The sequence below is a fragment of the Fukomys damarensis genome, unplaced genomic scaffold (assembly GCF_012274545.1).
Source record: "Fukomys damarensis isolate Sample0158 unplaced genomic scaffold, DMR_v1.0_HiC HiC_scaffold_8, whole genome shotgun sequence".
In the NCBI taxonomy this organism is placed as follows: domain Eukaryota; kingdom Metazoa; phylum Chordata; class Mammalia; order Rodentia; family Bathyergidae; genus Fukomys; species Fukomys damarensis.
In genome coordinates this window covers 28448713-28463429 of record NW_022900920.1, presented here as the reverse complement: position 1 = coordinate 28463429, position 14717 = coordinate 28448713, and the positions used below count along the sequence as shown (strand labels likewise).

The window sequence follows — 14717 nt, the reverse complement described above, 5'->3', positions numbered from 1 at the left end:
AAACTATCGGGGCACTCACAGTGTTCTTTCTCATGTCTTTTATTGATTCCCCTCTGCTTTCCTGCATATTTTCTTCCTTCTTCTATTCTTTAGAATACAATGGCTTGTAGACAACAGCCATTATAGAACACTTAGACTCTCTTCCAGGTGCGGATGCGGCTGCTGTCCTTGGATTACAATTCCAGTTTCCTGCAGTGGGATTCCCAGGGACTGCAGCCCGCAGCAAGTTAGTAGAGATGAGGCACTTGCTGTGACCCAGCCTGCCAGGGACCACCCTGTCGCCCCAGAGGTATGCAGGGTATCCAAACTGGAGAGGTGGGGGTTCCTCACACTGTCCAGCGACACAGGGAAATATACAAGCTATTGCTGCAGAAACTGTTCACGGACAGAGGGAGACGAGCTGAATAACAGCAGGGGCCTCCTGCTTACCATTCACCTCCCTAAGCACACCCAAGACTGCACAGACGCCCTGTCACTGCACCGCAGTCCTCACTCCAGCATTAGAGGAGGGACTCCTAGACCCAGGCTCATCACAGTTCCCACCAACTCAGTCCACTCCAAAGTCTGCCCAAAGAACAAGTTTAAACTAACAAGATCCTTTGTAAAGGGAGGCATGTTTCCAAATCACTGCAATGTGTCATACTTTCCCTATTTGTATTTCCTACCCTGCCTCAGTGTCACGGCAGCGAAAGGCCACTGGCCTGGCTTTCCGCAGAGGCACAGCGTAGGTTCGCAGTGTATGGTCTGCAGGTAAAGGGGAAGATGGAGGCCTTCAACAAGAGCATGGACTGGTCGGAAAGGAAATGCCCATTTCCACATGTAAAGAACACAGCTGAGCCTTCACTGCAACCCAATTAGCAAATAGTAAGCCTGTGTGGTAGAGATTCTGCATTTTAAAGAGGGAAAAACTATGGCTCAGAGAGCACTTCCAACCACAGAATGAAGATAGCTGCTGGAGATCAGCTGATGGCTTATTTTTCCCTCTTCCAGGTTTTACAAAGTCTTGTCACTTTCCTCAGATCCTCACACCGACTGTCTCATTCTCACAGTTTTGTTTTGTTTTGTTTTTTGTTTAGTTTTTTGTTTTGTTTTGTTTTGTTTCTATACTGGTGCCGTTTCTGCTTCCAGGAGAACTTCCCAACCATGCTGAGTGAGGGAGCCTGAGCGGGAGAGGCTTCTGATAATGAAATTCGGAGTAGAGCAAGACAGCTGCGCGCGGCACAATCCCTCCTGATGCTCGGGGAGGAGAAGTGAGATATGATGGCAAATCTGTCAGTCCTCCAGTTCACCGATCAGGGGTGGCAAAACTGTTAATCAGCAGCATAAACACATTTGGAAAGAGATTTCCGAAGAACACCATGGAGGGAACAGACAGAGCAATTCAGCAGGAAAATCTATGTCTCATCGGTAAGTACCCTGGTCAGCTCCTAATTAGACTGTAGTAAGGAAGCTCTATACACAGAAGTGTCTGGGCAGTCAGAACCGCCCGGGCTGCCATGTCTACACCCCTTGCCGGCTGCAAGGACCGGCCCAGAAAGAGCTGAGAATGAGGAGCCCCACAGGCCGCTCCGTCAAGGAAGTGTGGGTGAGCCAACCTTGCCTCCTTTCCTCTTTGTCTTCGGGGACAAAGCAACACTCGCGCGGATGGTTCTAAATTCACAGTTGGGTCATCTCCTGATAAGCCACCCTCTCCGGAAAATATCCTTACTCCACAATGACTTTAACACACCTGCTCTCCGAGCATCACAGGTCAGCGTGTTGCGCGCTACCCACGTGCATGTCTGCCAGATCCAGACGGCTTTCATGGCACTCGCGCCTCAGGCTTCTCTCACACGGTGGGGCGCTGAGGCCCATCTGTGAGTCTACCGAACCGCTCGGAGCTGCGGATCCGCGGAAACTCGACAGGCAATGAGCTACTTGGGCACTGGCCGACTGCCCATCTCCCCACCAGGGCTCCCTTGTAATTCTCCACCGCTATCACGGTGAACTTCCTCAGGCAACCAAAGAGAAAAGGATCTAATTTGTACGCTCACTTTTATCAAGTACATAAAAACACTGCTGGGACTTCCGGATTGGGGGGTGTAGTCAATGCAATCAGCATGCTGCTGAAGGGATATCCGGCCACATTCGAATGGTTTGCAAAGTTCCAAGTTTAAACTGGGCATTAGTATGTCGAAACACCTCAATATTTATTACCATTTTAAAAACCCAACCAATTTCCATGCCGGATAGACCATAACTTCAATGATTTCCAAACTCCTTCGTTTTTTCTTAAATGTGGACACTGAAATTCCATTCCATTTTTAGTCTAGGCAAGCAAAAGCACTTAGTTTCAGTCAATAAAATAAAAGCAAAAACACAACTCACATGTACTATTATGTATCATTATCCTTTGCGAAAATTCAGGGAACCAAGTGCTTCTCTTCCCATCAAGAAAACAGCTTCCTGCTCACTAAGTGAAAGAGCCCTGACCTAAACCCAACAGCTGGGAACCAAGGAGATCAACATCAGTACTGTGCTTTGGCAGAACAATGGAGTTTAAAAAAACAAAACAAAAAAACCTCGCATTGAGAATTAGTTACAGATGAAAAGTGAGCCGGGCACTACGGACAGTGATAAGTCACTTGCCGCTCTTCCATCCAGGAGCTTTTCTACAGATAAGGGGCTCACTGACTAACTGCGAGGATCACCCACAATTTGGGCTTTTCCTCCTTTCTTTCCTGTCAGTGGTAAAGCTCATATCTCACATAAGTGCCTTTTCATACCTGCATTCATTAAACCTCTACCGCGTTTTAGACTCAAGGGCAAACAGACAATATTGACACTCGGTGTGTTCCTGGATGATGTTATTTAATCTTCAAAAATACCTTGTAAATTCAACCTTATGAATATGACCCTCATAGTTCACTTCAGAGTCTGTAAGTGGCAAAATCAGGATTGGAACTGAAATATTGTGACTGGGCCTCTATTGTCTACCCTGTGTCACAATTCTGTATCTGCTAGAGACACAGTGAAAAATGAAAGCCCACCCCGGACGCATAGTTTTGTTTAATTCAGCACACGTGAAGGAAAAAGTGTGTAACACTTTGGTCCTAAAAATGCTGTGTGGTTGGATTGTGTCACTGTGGACACCACCTGACAGTGCATCTGTGAGATGTGACAAGGAGCCGCGTGTAAATGTGGGTCCCCTGGGCTCATACATTCCCTGTAACAGGAGAATGATGGAGTTACTCATGCGCACTGCAGCGACTGACCTTACCTCTTCTGCCCCCCAAGCCTGGAGGTGGCCTCACGGAACAACTCCTGTTGATTGGCCCAGAGGTTCCCTGTTCCTCCTAGAGCTGTTTCCATAGGACTTATCCTTCATGGAGATCCCACCACAAGTGAGAACTGCAGCTGTTGGAATTGGCCTCGCTGCAGCACCCACGAATAGGGAGTCTCATGGGTAATGCTTCTTCCCCTGTCTGCATGACCCGAATGGGCCCTATTAAAATATCTGCAGTCAGAACACCTAGATCTCTTCTGGGCAAAGAAAATCTCCACTAAAAATTTTTCAATCCAAGACCTTGAATCGGATCCTATAATTCCCCCCTTTATCATTCTGAGTTTCATTTATAAAGAATGTTCTTTCTTGGTGGCTTTCTATCTAGTTATTTGTTTTATATTAGAAATCAAAGACACAAAGCTATATTTACAAAAGGCTCAGGATTCCAATCCGCTTTCATGTGACACCAGTTACATAACAAGCTGTAAAGTACAGGAGGGCGCAGTCTTGGGCAAGCTCCTAGAGAGAAAGAATACACAGTGGTGTCCATGGGAGGACAGCACCCACCCTGGTGTTGGGTCTGTTTGCTTTTCTGTCTCCTCGACACACAGAGGCCTGGGTAAATATTGGTGTACTTTATAAAGGAGCTATGGCAGAGGAACCCAATGTCTACTTCACATAAAGTCAGCTCCAGAAAAAAATAAAGGGGAGATTCGCAAATCTCAAAATCCCGAACATTATACTGTAAATTTCTGGAAAAGATTCATCCAATTCTTATCACATACCATTGAGGTAAACACCCATAAGCCATCTTAGTCCTGACTGCTTCAGTTATAGCAATTGTAGGAGGTACTTGGTTTTCAAATCCCAAAGAAATTTAAAAGCAGGGAACTTCCTAGGTACGCCTTTTGAAAATGCTTTGCTTTTTTGCTAAATCTTCCTTTTAGTTCTTCATGTCAAAACCAGAGAGGGAAAGAAGAGATTCACTGGAGTCTCAACTGGAAACTGTGTAAGTATCAGAAGATGGAAAAATGAATCAGAAAAGAAAAAGAAATTTTCTTGAAGCTATGAAAAATGTGTAGGAAAAAAAAGAGGGGAGCTGAGAGGAAAAAAAAGCAGGGTGTAGCAATGTGAAGGACAAGGTTCCTGGAATAAAGGGAGGTGTGCTCCAGGTCTAAATGAGCTGCTAAAAAGTGGTCTCAGCTAAGTTGCCTGACTTCCCTTTGTTTTTAATTGTTACAATGGAGGTAAGGGAGAAAGAACCCCCATGTGGAGTGAGGTCAGGATAAAATGAAATAACACACATGTAACATTATTCAGTGTGTGCCGGGCATTTCGAATGCTACACAGACTAGTGATAGTGTAGTCCTTTTAGAGGTAGACATGCGACTGCAGGGCAGACCTTGAGTCCCATGCCTCATCTAGACCTGTAATATAGTTACAGGAAGCGGTGGCTTCCTACTGAATAAATCAGCTCAGATATTTCAGTATGCACGATTATGTTCTCTCGTCTAATCCCTGACAATAGGTCAGCAACAGTTTGTTCTTTGGGGGGAAAATTTGACAGGATTTCAATCTAGAATGCTAAAAATGTCAAGGAAATGCTTTAAGAGTTTATGCAAATAAAGAAAATCCATTTACAAAGGCAAAAAAGGAAAAACCTAGTAAACACTTATGTATATCAATAGGAATGGTAATGCAAGAAATGTAAAATAGAAAAGATGGCAAATTTCTGAAAGTATGTCAAGATGACTGAAAATTCCAGTCCTACAGACTGCTGTCTTCACATTTGTTCTATGAAAACTTCAAAAATTTAAATGAGCCAAGAATATTTTAATATTCTCTAGCATGAGCCAAAGTAACCAAAGTTTATCCTGTTAGATTCTTTCCTGCTTCTCAGAAAAACTAAGCTCAGGCCATTCTTTCTGCAATTGTTGAAAGCAACCTTCCTTCTCTGGCTGTACTCTGGGTTCAGCTGAAAGGTATGAGATGCTTTTTCATCTCAATAACTACCAATTTACCACCTCCAAAGAGCACAGCAGCTGAGCTATGTTTTAAAGAAGCTGGAGACTCTTCCATCACTGCAATCTGTGTTAAACAGAGTTAAACATCTGACCACAAGAACTGAAGGTTAAATGAACACATTTCCTCATAGGATTCAGTAAAACAAGGCTACTTAATACCAAGCAAGTCTAGGAAGCCTGTGACAGAGTGTTAATTCATCCCTGGGGAATTCTCAAGTCACAGAACCACATTAAACATGCAACACAGGAGCCAGCGACTGCACAGAGAAACACATCCACCTCTACCAGCTTTAACTAATGGGCTAGTATTTCACTTTTCTCTTGCCATGGTAATTTTCTCTGGGTACTGCTCGAGTCAGTAAGAACCTCAATAGCAATTTTCTTGTGCTTACTTTGTTTCACTCCATGTTTAATTATGCCAGATAATAATTGCAGAAATACTGTATAGACTCCAAGGCACATAACCGGGATATAGAGACAGAACACGCTTGAATTTTCCCCTAATCACATGTGGCCCAAGTCTCAAGGACAAATTTCTTCCCTGAGTAGCTGGGGTGATGCAAACAGTATAACCATTTACTGTAGTCAGGAAGCCCACCTTTAACAAGGACATAGTGAACAGCTTTCTACACCTGGGCAGGTGACCAACACCCTGCATGCTATTTGTAAAACATGAGCGGCAACATCAGTGAGTACTTCATAGGGCAAACTATTAGGGTTGTTCTAAGGATCAAATAAGGTGATGTATGCAAAACAGTTAGCACAGATTTGTAAGTAACACCAGCATTATAGCCTGAAAAACTGATGGGGCTAAAAACACTCTTTGGATATCCAGCAGAACTTATTAAAGTCAGAAATACCTATAGCTTTTAACCCAGCAGTTCTAGATTCTGCTATGCAACCTCGGAGAAATAATCTCAGAACAACCTGAGACGGGTAAGAGTCTGGTAATAAGATGCATCGTTGGGTAAACACAAAACTCAATTTAAGACATTATTGTTAAAATCGTCTTTTGGGGGTTTTTTGGCAGTGCAGTAGATCAAACTCAGGGCCTCATGCATGGTGAAAAGCACTCTATCACTAAGCTGCCACTGCCCAAATAATCACTACTGGTTTTGTACAATGTAATACTATTTAATAGTTGAAAAGAATAAGTTAGAGCTACACACTGAGATACACAAAAATATCTATACGAGTTAATATTAAGCGGGAAGAAAAATACAAGTGGAGAACAAATTTATGCTGTGAAATAACTTGTACTTAGTAGAATAAAACAAGTCAAATGCAATGTATTTTACATCATATTTTCTTACACAAGTGAGGGTCAGACACGACCCAGCCAAAAGGAACCCCATTTAGAGAAATATTACAAGATCCATGTAGAGACGGGGATTTCTGATAGATTCAGCATCAATATCAAAGGAGACTGAAGCTAGGTGTAGGCTCAGATAGTTTCTTTTATTTCCGTGTATGTTTATTTTCATGCATGTTTGGCAAAAGCTCAACCACTGAGCTCCATGCCCATACCTATTCCTTGCCATTTCACTCACGGGACCAGTAATCCCTCCCTGTTATATAGGTCAGTTCATTTGCCAATGAATTACACTTAAGTCCATAGTTCATTTTATTTTCAACCATTGGTTTACAAAAGCCTAGAGTGCAAATACAGCTATGCAGGAAAACTAAGGAGGGTGAGTGAGATGGCACTGCAGAACTGTGAGTCACAGGGGAACAGGGATTGTTCTTTCAAATGGGGCTCCCAGAGTATGTATGTCAACCCAACAGCCTTTCAGTGCTGGATTTCTTCATCAGAAATGGGAATAAAATCTTCCTTATCTATCTTCAGAGTTTCCATAAACCACAAAAGAACAGCTCTTGAGGTATTTGGGGGAAATATAAAACTTTCTTAAAATAAAATTCCTCGTTCTAGTTTCACATCTGAGTTCATAATAAAGATACATTAGCCTTCAAAGGCAGCACTACAGGCAAGGAGACTGAAGTCTCCCCAGCTTCCACCGTTATCAGCCAGAGAATGCAGCAAGCTCTTAAACCAAAGCTCTTAAACCCATCCTCTCTAAGTGTGCTCAAACAACCCCAGACAATGAAGGGTGCTGGCTGAGCAGGCAGCCATGGAGCTCCTGCTGCAGTTGGGAACTTGTGTGTGTACGGTTCTCTCATCTTTGAACCTGGTGTGCTCATTTCTGAAGTAGTATTGGGGAAATTATGCAATATCTCCAAAAAGACCAGGTTCATAAACAAGAGTAAAGGTGAACCCCTTAACTTTGGCAGATGAGGACCTGATGGTTATCAAACACTGGAGGACACTCAGATGCACAGGAGTTGTAAAGAAACCCCTGGGCATGCAGAACCAGGCAGGCAACTGAGTCTGCCGTTGTTAACCTGGCCATCTTCCTGGAGGGGTTTGGAAACCATGCCACTCCGAATGCCATTGTCTGCTGGAGCAGTAGTGCCTGCCTTTTGCATGGGGAGGTGCAGCTGCCATCCTCCTGCTGTGCATGGGAAATTCTGGACTCTGCTCAACTTCCTGTTTGTACCAGTGAGGCAGAGGAGATGGCCGGTTAACACCGACACCACTATGGGTCCACGTCAGAGACTCTGGGGCTCACCTGAGATTAACATTATTGGTTAAAATGCTTGAGCTGGATTTCTCAACCCAACCCAAAGGTTCCAGGCTTCCACATCAGTTTTAATCTTCTGTGGCTCTTTGAATATAGAATTAAGTCAAGCAGAGAGATCTTTATCAGGAGGGGAAAAAGAAAGAATCCTTCAAGAAAAACCAAACTGATAGCAAGAAAGCACTTCCAGGAAATACTGAGGCCCCAGAATGTGTTATATATAATCTAGGCTGGGCAAAGAGCTGGAAAGCATCTAAGGAGAAGGAAAAAACATCTCTCTCTTTCCAGTGTTAAGGTTAGCAGGCTGAGGCATGGGTATGTTAATAGGTCTTCTTGTCACAGGGTTTCTTTCAATCTGCAGGTTTTGTGTTGGAAGTTAAGTCTGATGAGGTTTTAATTTACCATCTAATGATTTGTAAGTTCCTTTGCCAGATGAAATAATGCTTTTTCCATGAAGTTATGAGGGAAGTAGGAAATATGTCATTGAAAACAGAAGAACCATTGTGCAGTATAAAAAGCAATACAGTCTTTCTGGTTTTCTCTAAACTTATGTAATAAGTCTCTCTTAGTAGTCATTGGGTGGGCTTCGTACCTTCTTTCTGGTCCCAAAGCTTGTTACGTGTTTATTTTCTCCACTGCTTTCAACTGTTCTACATTAGCACGGCCTTTGAGGTGCACTCCTCTTTGTCCAAACATCGCTATCTGGTCACCATCATCACCAGCCCTTCCAGGGCCAGATCCATGGGAAACTCTCTGTGACGCGTGCTGGAGTTTGCAGCTCTGTGTTTGACTGTGAGAAGCAATGCTCACCACTGGTCTCCTAAGGAGAGTGAAAATCCCCGTGGAGAAAGACTTGTGTTATGGTTTGGCCCAATAAACGCACACTGAATCGAACTAGTCAATAATCCCTCCCAACGTGGTCCTGCTCCTTCCCTTGGGTCTCTGATGATGCAATCCGCACTGGACTCACAGCTCTGAGACAGCAGGGACCCTGCAGCCCATCCGTCCCTGCTTTCCCCTAAGTGGGACAGTCAGCAGCTCGGCTCTGACACCAGTGGGTCACAGACAGTCGTCTGGGGCAATTCGTTTTTCATTTTTCCCTTTTCACTCTTGTTTGGTGAAAATAACACGCCTGTGATGGAGGCTGTGAGTAGTACAATTACAAGACTTCTCAAACCGAACCACTTTGCTTTCAACATTTTTCTGGGGATTTTCACTGTCTTTCTTAGCCAGCATCTTCCTTTACCCGATATGTGTCTGTTAATCTCATTACTTAACAAGAAAGGGGAGAGAGAAGAGAAATGAATGCAACTTGCCTAAGTAATATTGGCTAAATTCTATGCTTAGCCTTAAGGATGGAATGTAAAAATAAATACACACAGACACACACAGGCCCTGCTTTTAAGAAACAAGTAAGGTCATTTGTAAAATAAATAATTGCTCAGTGCATGCCCTGGGTTTACCACCTAAAAAGGCAAAAATAAATATTAGGCCTTGTTGGCAAGGAATGATCATTCTAATTTGTAAGGGTAAGTTGCTGAGTAAACAAATAGAGTAGAACATCATAGGTGATGCAGCAGACATACAGGGAGAGTACAAAGAAAGAGACAAATTGAAGGGAACCATGGCGTTTGTATGAGTCCTCAAGGGTGATAGGAAAAGACTGCCTGAGAGGAGCGTGTCTTCTAGGCTTAAGGAGGAGCAAGTACGCGAGTCAGTCAGCTTCTTCAGCACAGCTAGGAACAGGGCACTGGGCTTCAAGGGCTGCAGGACCTCATCGCCAAGGACACCCAGTGGAAGATAAAGAGGCAGACTTTACCCTCAACAGAGAAGTGGACAGAAGGAGACCAATGGGACTTTTGTTTTAGGACCAAAGATACCGATACTCTGATCCAAAATGCCTAATTTCATTATAAGCATCCCAGAAAATGGAATTATAATTGATCTTGGTGGTTCTCATCTAAGTAGTCTGAGGTCCATACTTTTCTTACATTTTCTAAAAAGAGGAAATTGCAGCTGCCAATACTAACCAGAATGAAAAGGTCAACAAAATGAATCTGACCTTTCAGAGGGCTCTGCTTTGCAACTAGGAGGCATTTTCAAAGTATGCAGTATCTGATTCGAAGTCCATATTTGTAGAGTCATACAGGGCATGAACAACTTGGGGCCCAGCCACGCATTCCGGTTTTCAATTCCACTGATCATCAGTTCTCCACAGAGAGGGGAAGAGGCGGCCAACCCACTGGGCATGGGATATAGAATGCCAGAGGTGTGGCGCTTACAGGGGCCCGGGCCAGTGATTTCATTTATTTTAAGATCAGAATAAAAACAAACTTTTATGTTAAATCAAATGTTTAAATAAATAACATCAATTTATTTGCCTCCATATTGGGGGCCACAGAAGTCAACGTGCAGCCCAGAAAAGGTGGGTAAAAAAATGCAAAGGATTAAAAACTTTCACACTGGCCGCTGGCATGTGTTTCATGTATGTTAGCATGTGTGAAAGAAAATATTTTATATCGACAGAAAGCAAAGTCTCTGAAAAAAGGAAGAGCTCGGATTTCACTTGGCTCTTTAATCTCCCGTGGTAGTTCCTGGATTTAAAACAATCTTTCCAAAAGTACACCAAAAATACAGTTATTAATTAGGAACAATCTCCCTTGAGGACCCAGGCCACCTTTGTCTATCATGTAGAGAAAGTGTTAGGAAAAGCACCAAGGACAAAAGGCCTGGTATCTCTCAAGCAGTCCACAATCACCATGGTGAATACATATCTGTATTTTATAAGGTTTCTGGAGAATTCTATCTCCCATTATGAAATTATGGACCCCACAGTCAGCAGAACAAGCAATTCAAAGCAAAACCAAACCACTGCAGGTGATGTCAGCTAATTTACACAATATTGTACAGATCTTTCCACGGGAAGATTGTCTGTACATCCCTGACAGGTGGTGACTCTGCAAACCTTCCTGGCTCTCACTAAGTCATCTTTTCTGCCAGAAATTTTACTACTAGGAACTGCCTGCATCTTGCTTAATGAAACTGCATTGTTCTGATGATCAGGAAACATGTTTAAAGCAAAAATTGAAAGTTGTTTCTTATACTCACATCTGTCCCTGACATGTTAAGTCTTTCAGCACTTGGCTGTCAGCTCACTTTCTATGCTGGTATCTCAGTCATATCTGGCTTTTACTGGACAAGAGCCAAAATGGACCATTTGTCACTCCAGGGCATGGCCAGTGTTTTCCCAACACTGTACCCTGGCTCAGGTTGTCCCTGAGAAGGCAGTGCCATCCTCACACTGGCCCAGCTCCCATCCCTTGTTACAGGAAGCTTTTCCTGTTCTCTCTCTTTCTGTCAGCCCTTGGATACCGCTCCGTGCCTCTCCTTTGGCTCAACCGTTCCAGCACTGTGTCTGAGTTACTATCACAATGTCCTTCTCTCCAGTATCTGAGTGATGTCCCTTTACACAGGATGGGCTTTCCCACAAAGCACTGTACATAAGTGGACCCAGCATGCTCACCAAACACCTTCCTAACAACACAGACAACCTACGAGTATCATCACCTCACTGTCTTTCCACTGACTTTGTCTTAAATTTTTCTTTATGGGACTTAATACCACTTGAAAAAGTCCACCCTGCTAACTACAAAGAAGTTGCTTTGCTTGCTAGCATATCCCCAGTACCTAGAAGCTTTCTTGGGATGTAATATTGCAAAATGAATGTTTCAAACAATTAATACAATGATAGACACTCATCAGCAAACACTTTATGGAGCACATGAAGATGGAAGATGTCCCGTGACCTTCACAGTTCAGCTACTGCCTATGAAGCTTAATGAGGTGTAACTTTTCACACTCACTCACACTGTGCTGCAAAACATGGTTTGGATGAAGCAGTCATCATTTCTAGGCCCAAAGGAAAAGCCATGGAAGGAATACAACTGCAGCAAAAGACAGCTTTATGGGAGGATTTATTTGGAGAAAGCCACGTGACACAAAGGAAATATTTACTGAGTACAGTGACTCTGTGTTTGAAAATCCTATGCTCGGGCTTCTGAAAAGGTGGAAGGTAGCAACACAAATCATACCCTGGATACAAATCTACTTAATTCAGGAAAGATCATATTTTAGGAACTCTGAGGCCTTGGGGATATAAAACCTGTAGGTGACCGAGCATCTCACTGTACGCTTTGATACAGAAGGAAACAGGTGGAATTACAGAGCATCCTGACTTCTAGCCTTTGATAAGACAAGAACAAGGAAAGCTCGGAATTCTGGAAGCCAGAGCTGATGCGGTAAAGGGATTCCTTTCCACGGATGAATGAATTCCTCCTGAGCTTCCACTGGAGTCAGAACCTCTGCTAGGCAGTCCATGGACAAAAGAAAATGAAACACAGCAAATACAAACAGAATTTACAATCCAGATTTCCACCTGAACTGTTACCGACTTCGATCCTTCTTAACACAGACAGCACATGACAAAACGTTGTATAAAGATAAGACAAAATTACGGAGGGCAAGAAAATGTGCCAGGGCACCGAGCAGAGGACAAGAATCCCTGGGAAGCCAGCAAACCAACTGCTGGCAGAACCCGGAACTGCGGAGTCTTGAGATGATATTCTGCCTGTAGCACATCTCTAGATCCACAGTAAGTAAGTGCTAAAACTTACTTGATTTCACAGTTCCATCTAGGAAACGCCGTATTCTATAACCCAAGAAAACGTTCCTCTTTGTTTTTTACTAAGCATTGAAGTTTATCTTTAATGTATTATTCAGATTGGTTCTGATTAATTAATCAGAACCCTTTTGTACTGGGAGAATAGAATGAGGCTCTCAGCTAAATAACACCAGATGCTTCAAGTTAGAGTCTGTCGGAAGGACGGCAGTGTCAAACATCACTGTGAATTCTGCAGTGAACTTTCTAGAAGAGATGAATGTGGAATGTGAGGAATAGCTGTTTTTCTAGTGCCTTGGCACAAATATGATAGTGATAGAGCTTGGTGTGAAGAGGGAATGATCAAAAAATAAATGCACTGTGCCTCAGTTTAGGATTCTGGCTTCCGGATTATTTAATAATGGGTATCGGTGTAACAAATCGAACTGCTGTTCCACAAACACATCCAAGTATTTCAAAGACTCTGGCCCATTTACACATGACCCCCAAGGAAGAGATCAGAAAACTCGTTTTTAAACAGAAACTCATTTTTAAAAATTAGCCTAAGAGAGAAATTCCGCCGAAACAAATATATTGTTGGTTACTCTCTCTGAATCCTAGATATGGGTGGATCTGTTTCCATATTGGGTCAGAGTCCTCCTTCCCTCCCTCCCTTCCTTCACTCCTTCCTTCCTTTTCTTCCTCATCATACACTGCTTTCTGGTTTTTGCAGGGTGTATTTTGATTGTACAGCAGTTCAACAGAAACCCTAGGGAAAAGATAGCCACTTTGTTTAGGCTTATTTTCTGCAACCAACCCCTTCTAAAATCAGGTACAGAATGGCTTTAGTGGAACCTCTTCTCAAAAGGAAATTCTGGACACAACTTGACAAGCCCAGCATTCACCTGTCCACAGCTGAACAAAGGATTCTGTGTGTCTGTGTCCATGAAATGGGTCACCGGGTGGCTCAGTCCTCCTTACAATGCAGAAGAAATGTGAGCAGGCCTTTTCTCTTCGGAACCCGTAGCATTACCCAGAATGATCCAAGGAATGCACAGTATTAAAGGCTTTGCCAAGAGCAGAGCAATACTCTCCCTATGCCAAAGAAGAATAAAGTAAAATTCTCCATTGTTTTACATTTTATGACGATGTAGATTGAGACTGACTTAGTCCTTCATACAGCCTTCTGGGCCTTCATTCGGCAAACCATTTACTTTATAAGTATATGGCGTTTCCAGCCGAAACAAAGCTCTTTTTACCTCTCCATGCTTCCTTCCCTGGGTTCCTTCCTCCCTCCTCTTTCCTTCATCGCTCCTTGGATTTCTTCTTCCTTCTCTCCTTCTTCCCCTTTTCCCCCTCCCTACTTCGTGCTCACTCCTCTTTCCTACAACCCTTCCTCCCACAAACAATATTCACACATCTACTGCAGTCCACGTGAAGAAACAGAAATAATAAACAAGGAATTCCAGATTGCCGTGTGTTAAGAGGATCCAAGAAAAGCCCCTCTGTGATCAAGAGAACTTACTGTCGATACAACATTTTGGGTTTTTTCAAGGAGCTGAAATTTTAAGATATGAAACTGGATGAGAAACTGTGAAGGTCCTGAGCTGAGAGCCACCTCGGCACACCGAGGGTTCGGGAAGTTCAGCCTGCACCCAGATCCTTGAAGAGGGACTTGCAATAGCTCCCGGGCCAGAGCACAGGCTACAAATGTGTTTCTAGGTGGTAATGCTGTTGGATACACGATGGAAGTTGTAAACAGTTTCCCCAGAAAGTCACCCGGCCGTGCTCCTGGGCTCTCACCAAATACCATATGTGCAATAGAGGCTCAGAGTGTTCTCATGTTTTGTCAAGCCTATCTGTATTTGCACTGAAGACCCACAGACTCTCAGTACAGTGGAAGACAGAATGAATTCTAGTGTTATATTGATGCTAGTGCTAAAATCTCATTAAACCTGTTTATACTGAGTTGTATTTCTGTGCCAAGCATTTTCAGACACATTCCTCATTCAGTATTTACAAAGTAAAAAAAAAAAAAAAAAAAAATCCCTGAGATGCTGAGACATGCTAATTCAGAAAAGGGACAGAATTTGAACCCAACTCCTTTGATGTTAACCCCGTCTTGCTACTAGCCA

At 43.2% G+C, this 14717-nt stretch overlaps 1 protein-coding gene across 1 annotated transcript in view; it reads right to left on the bottom strand.

Annotated features, from left to right (window-relative positions):
• The window catches only part of Sorcs1 (sortilin related VPS10 domain containing receptor 1), a 369207-nt gene extending 354812 nt beyond the window's left edge, over positions 1-14395 (bottom strand). Inside the window, exon 1 of the mRNA XM_033761243.1 lies at positions 14108-14395. Coding sequence (XP_033617134.1) covers positions 14108-14395 — 288 coding nt within the window. The remainder of the gene's footprint in view (positions 1-14107) is intronic.
• Between the last annotated feature and the right edge of the window lie 322 nt (positions 14396-14717).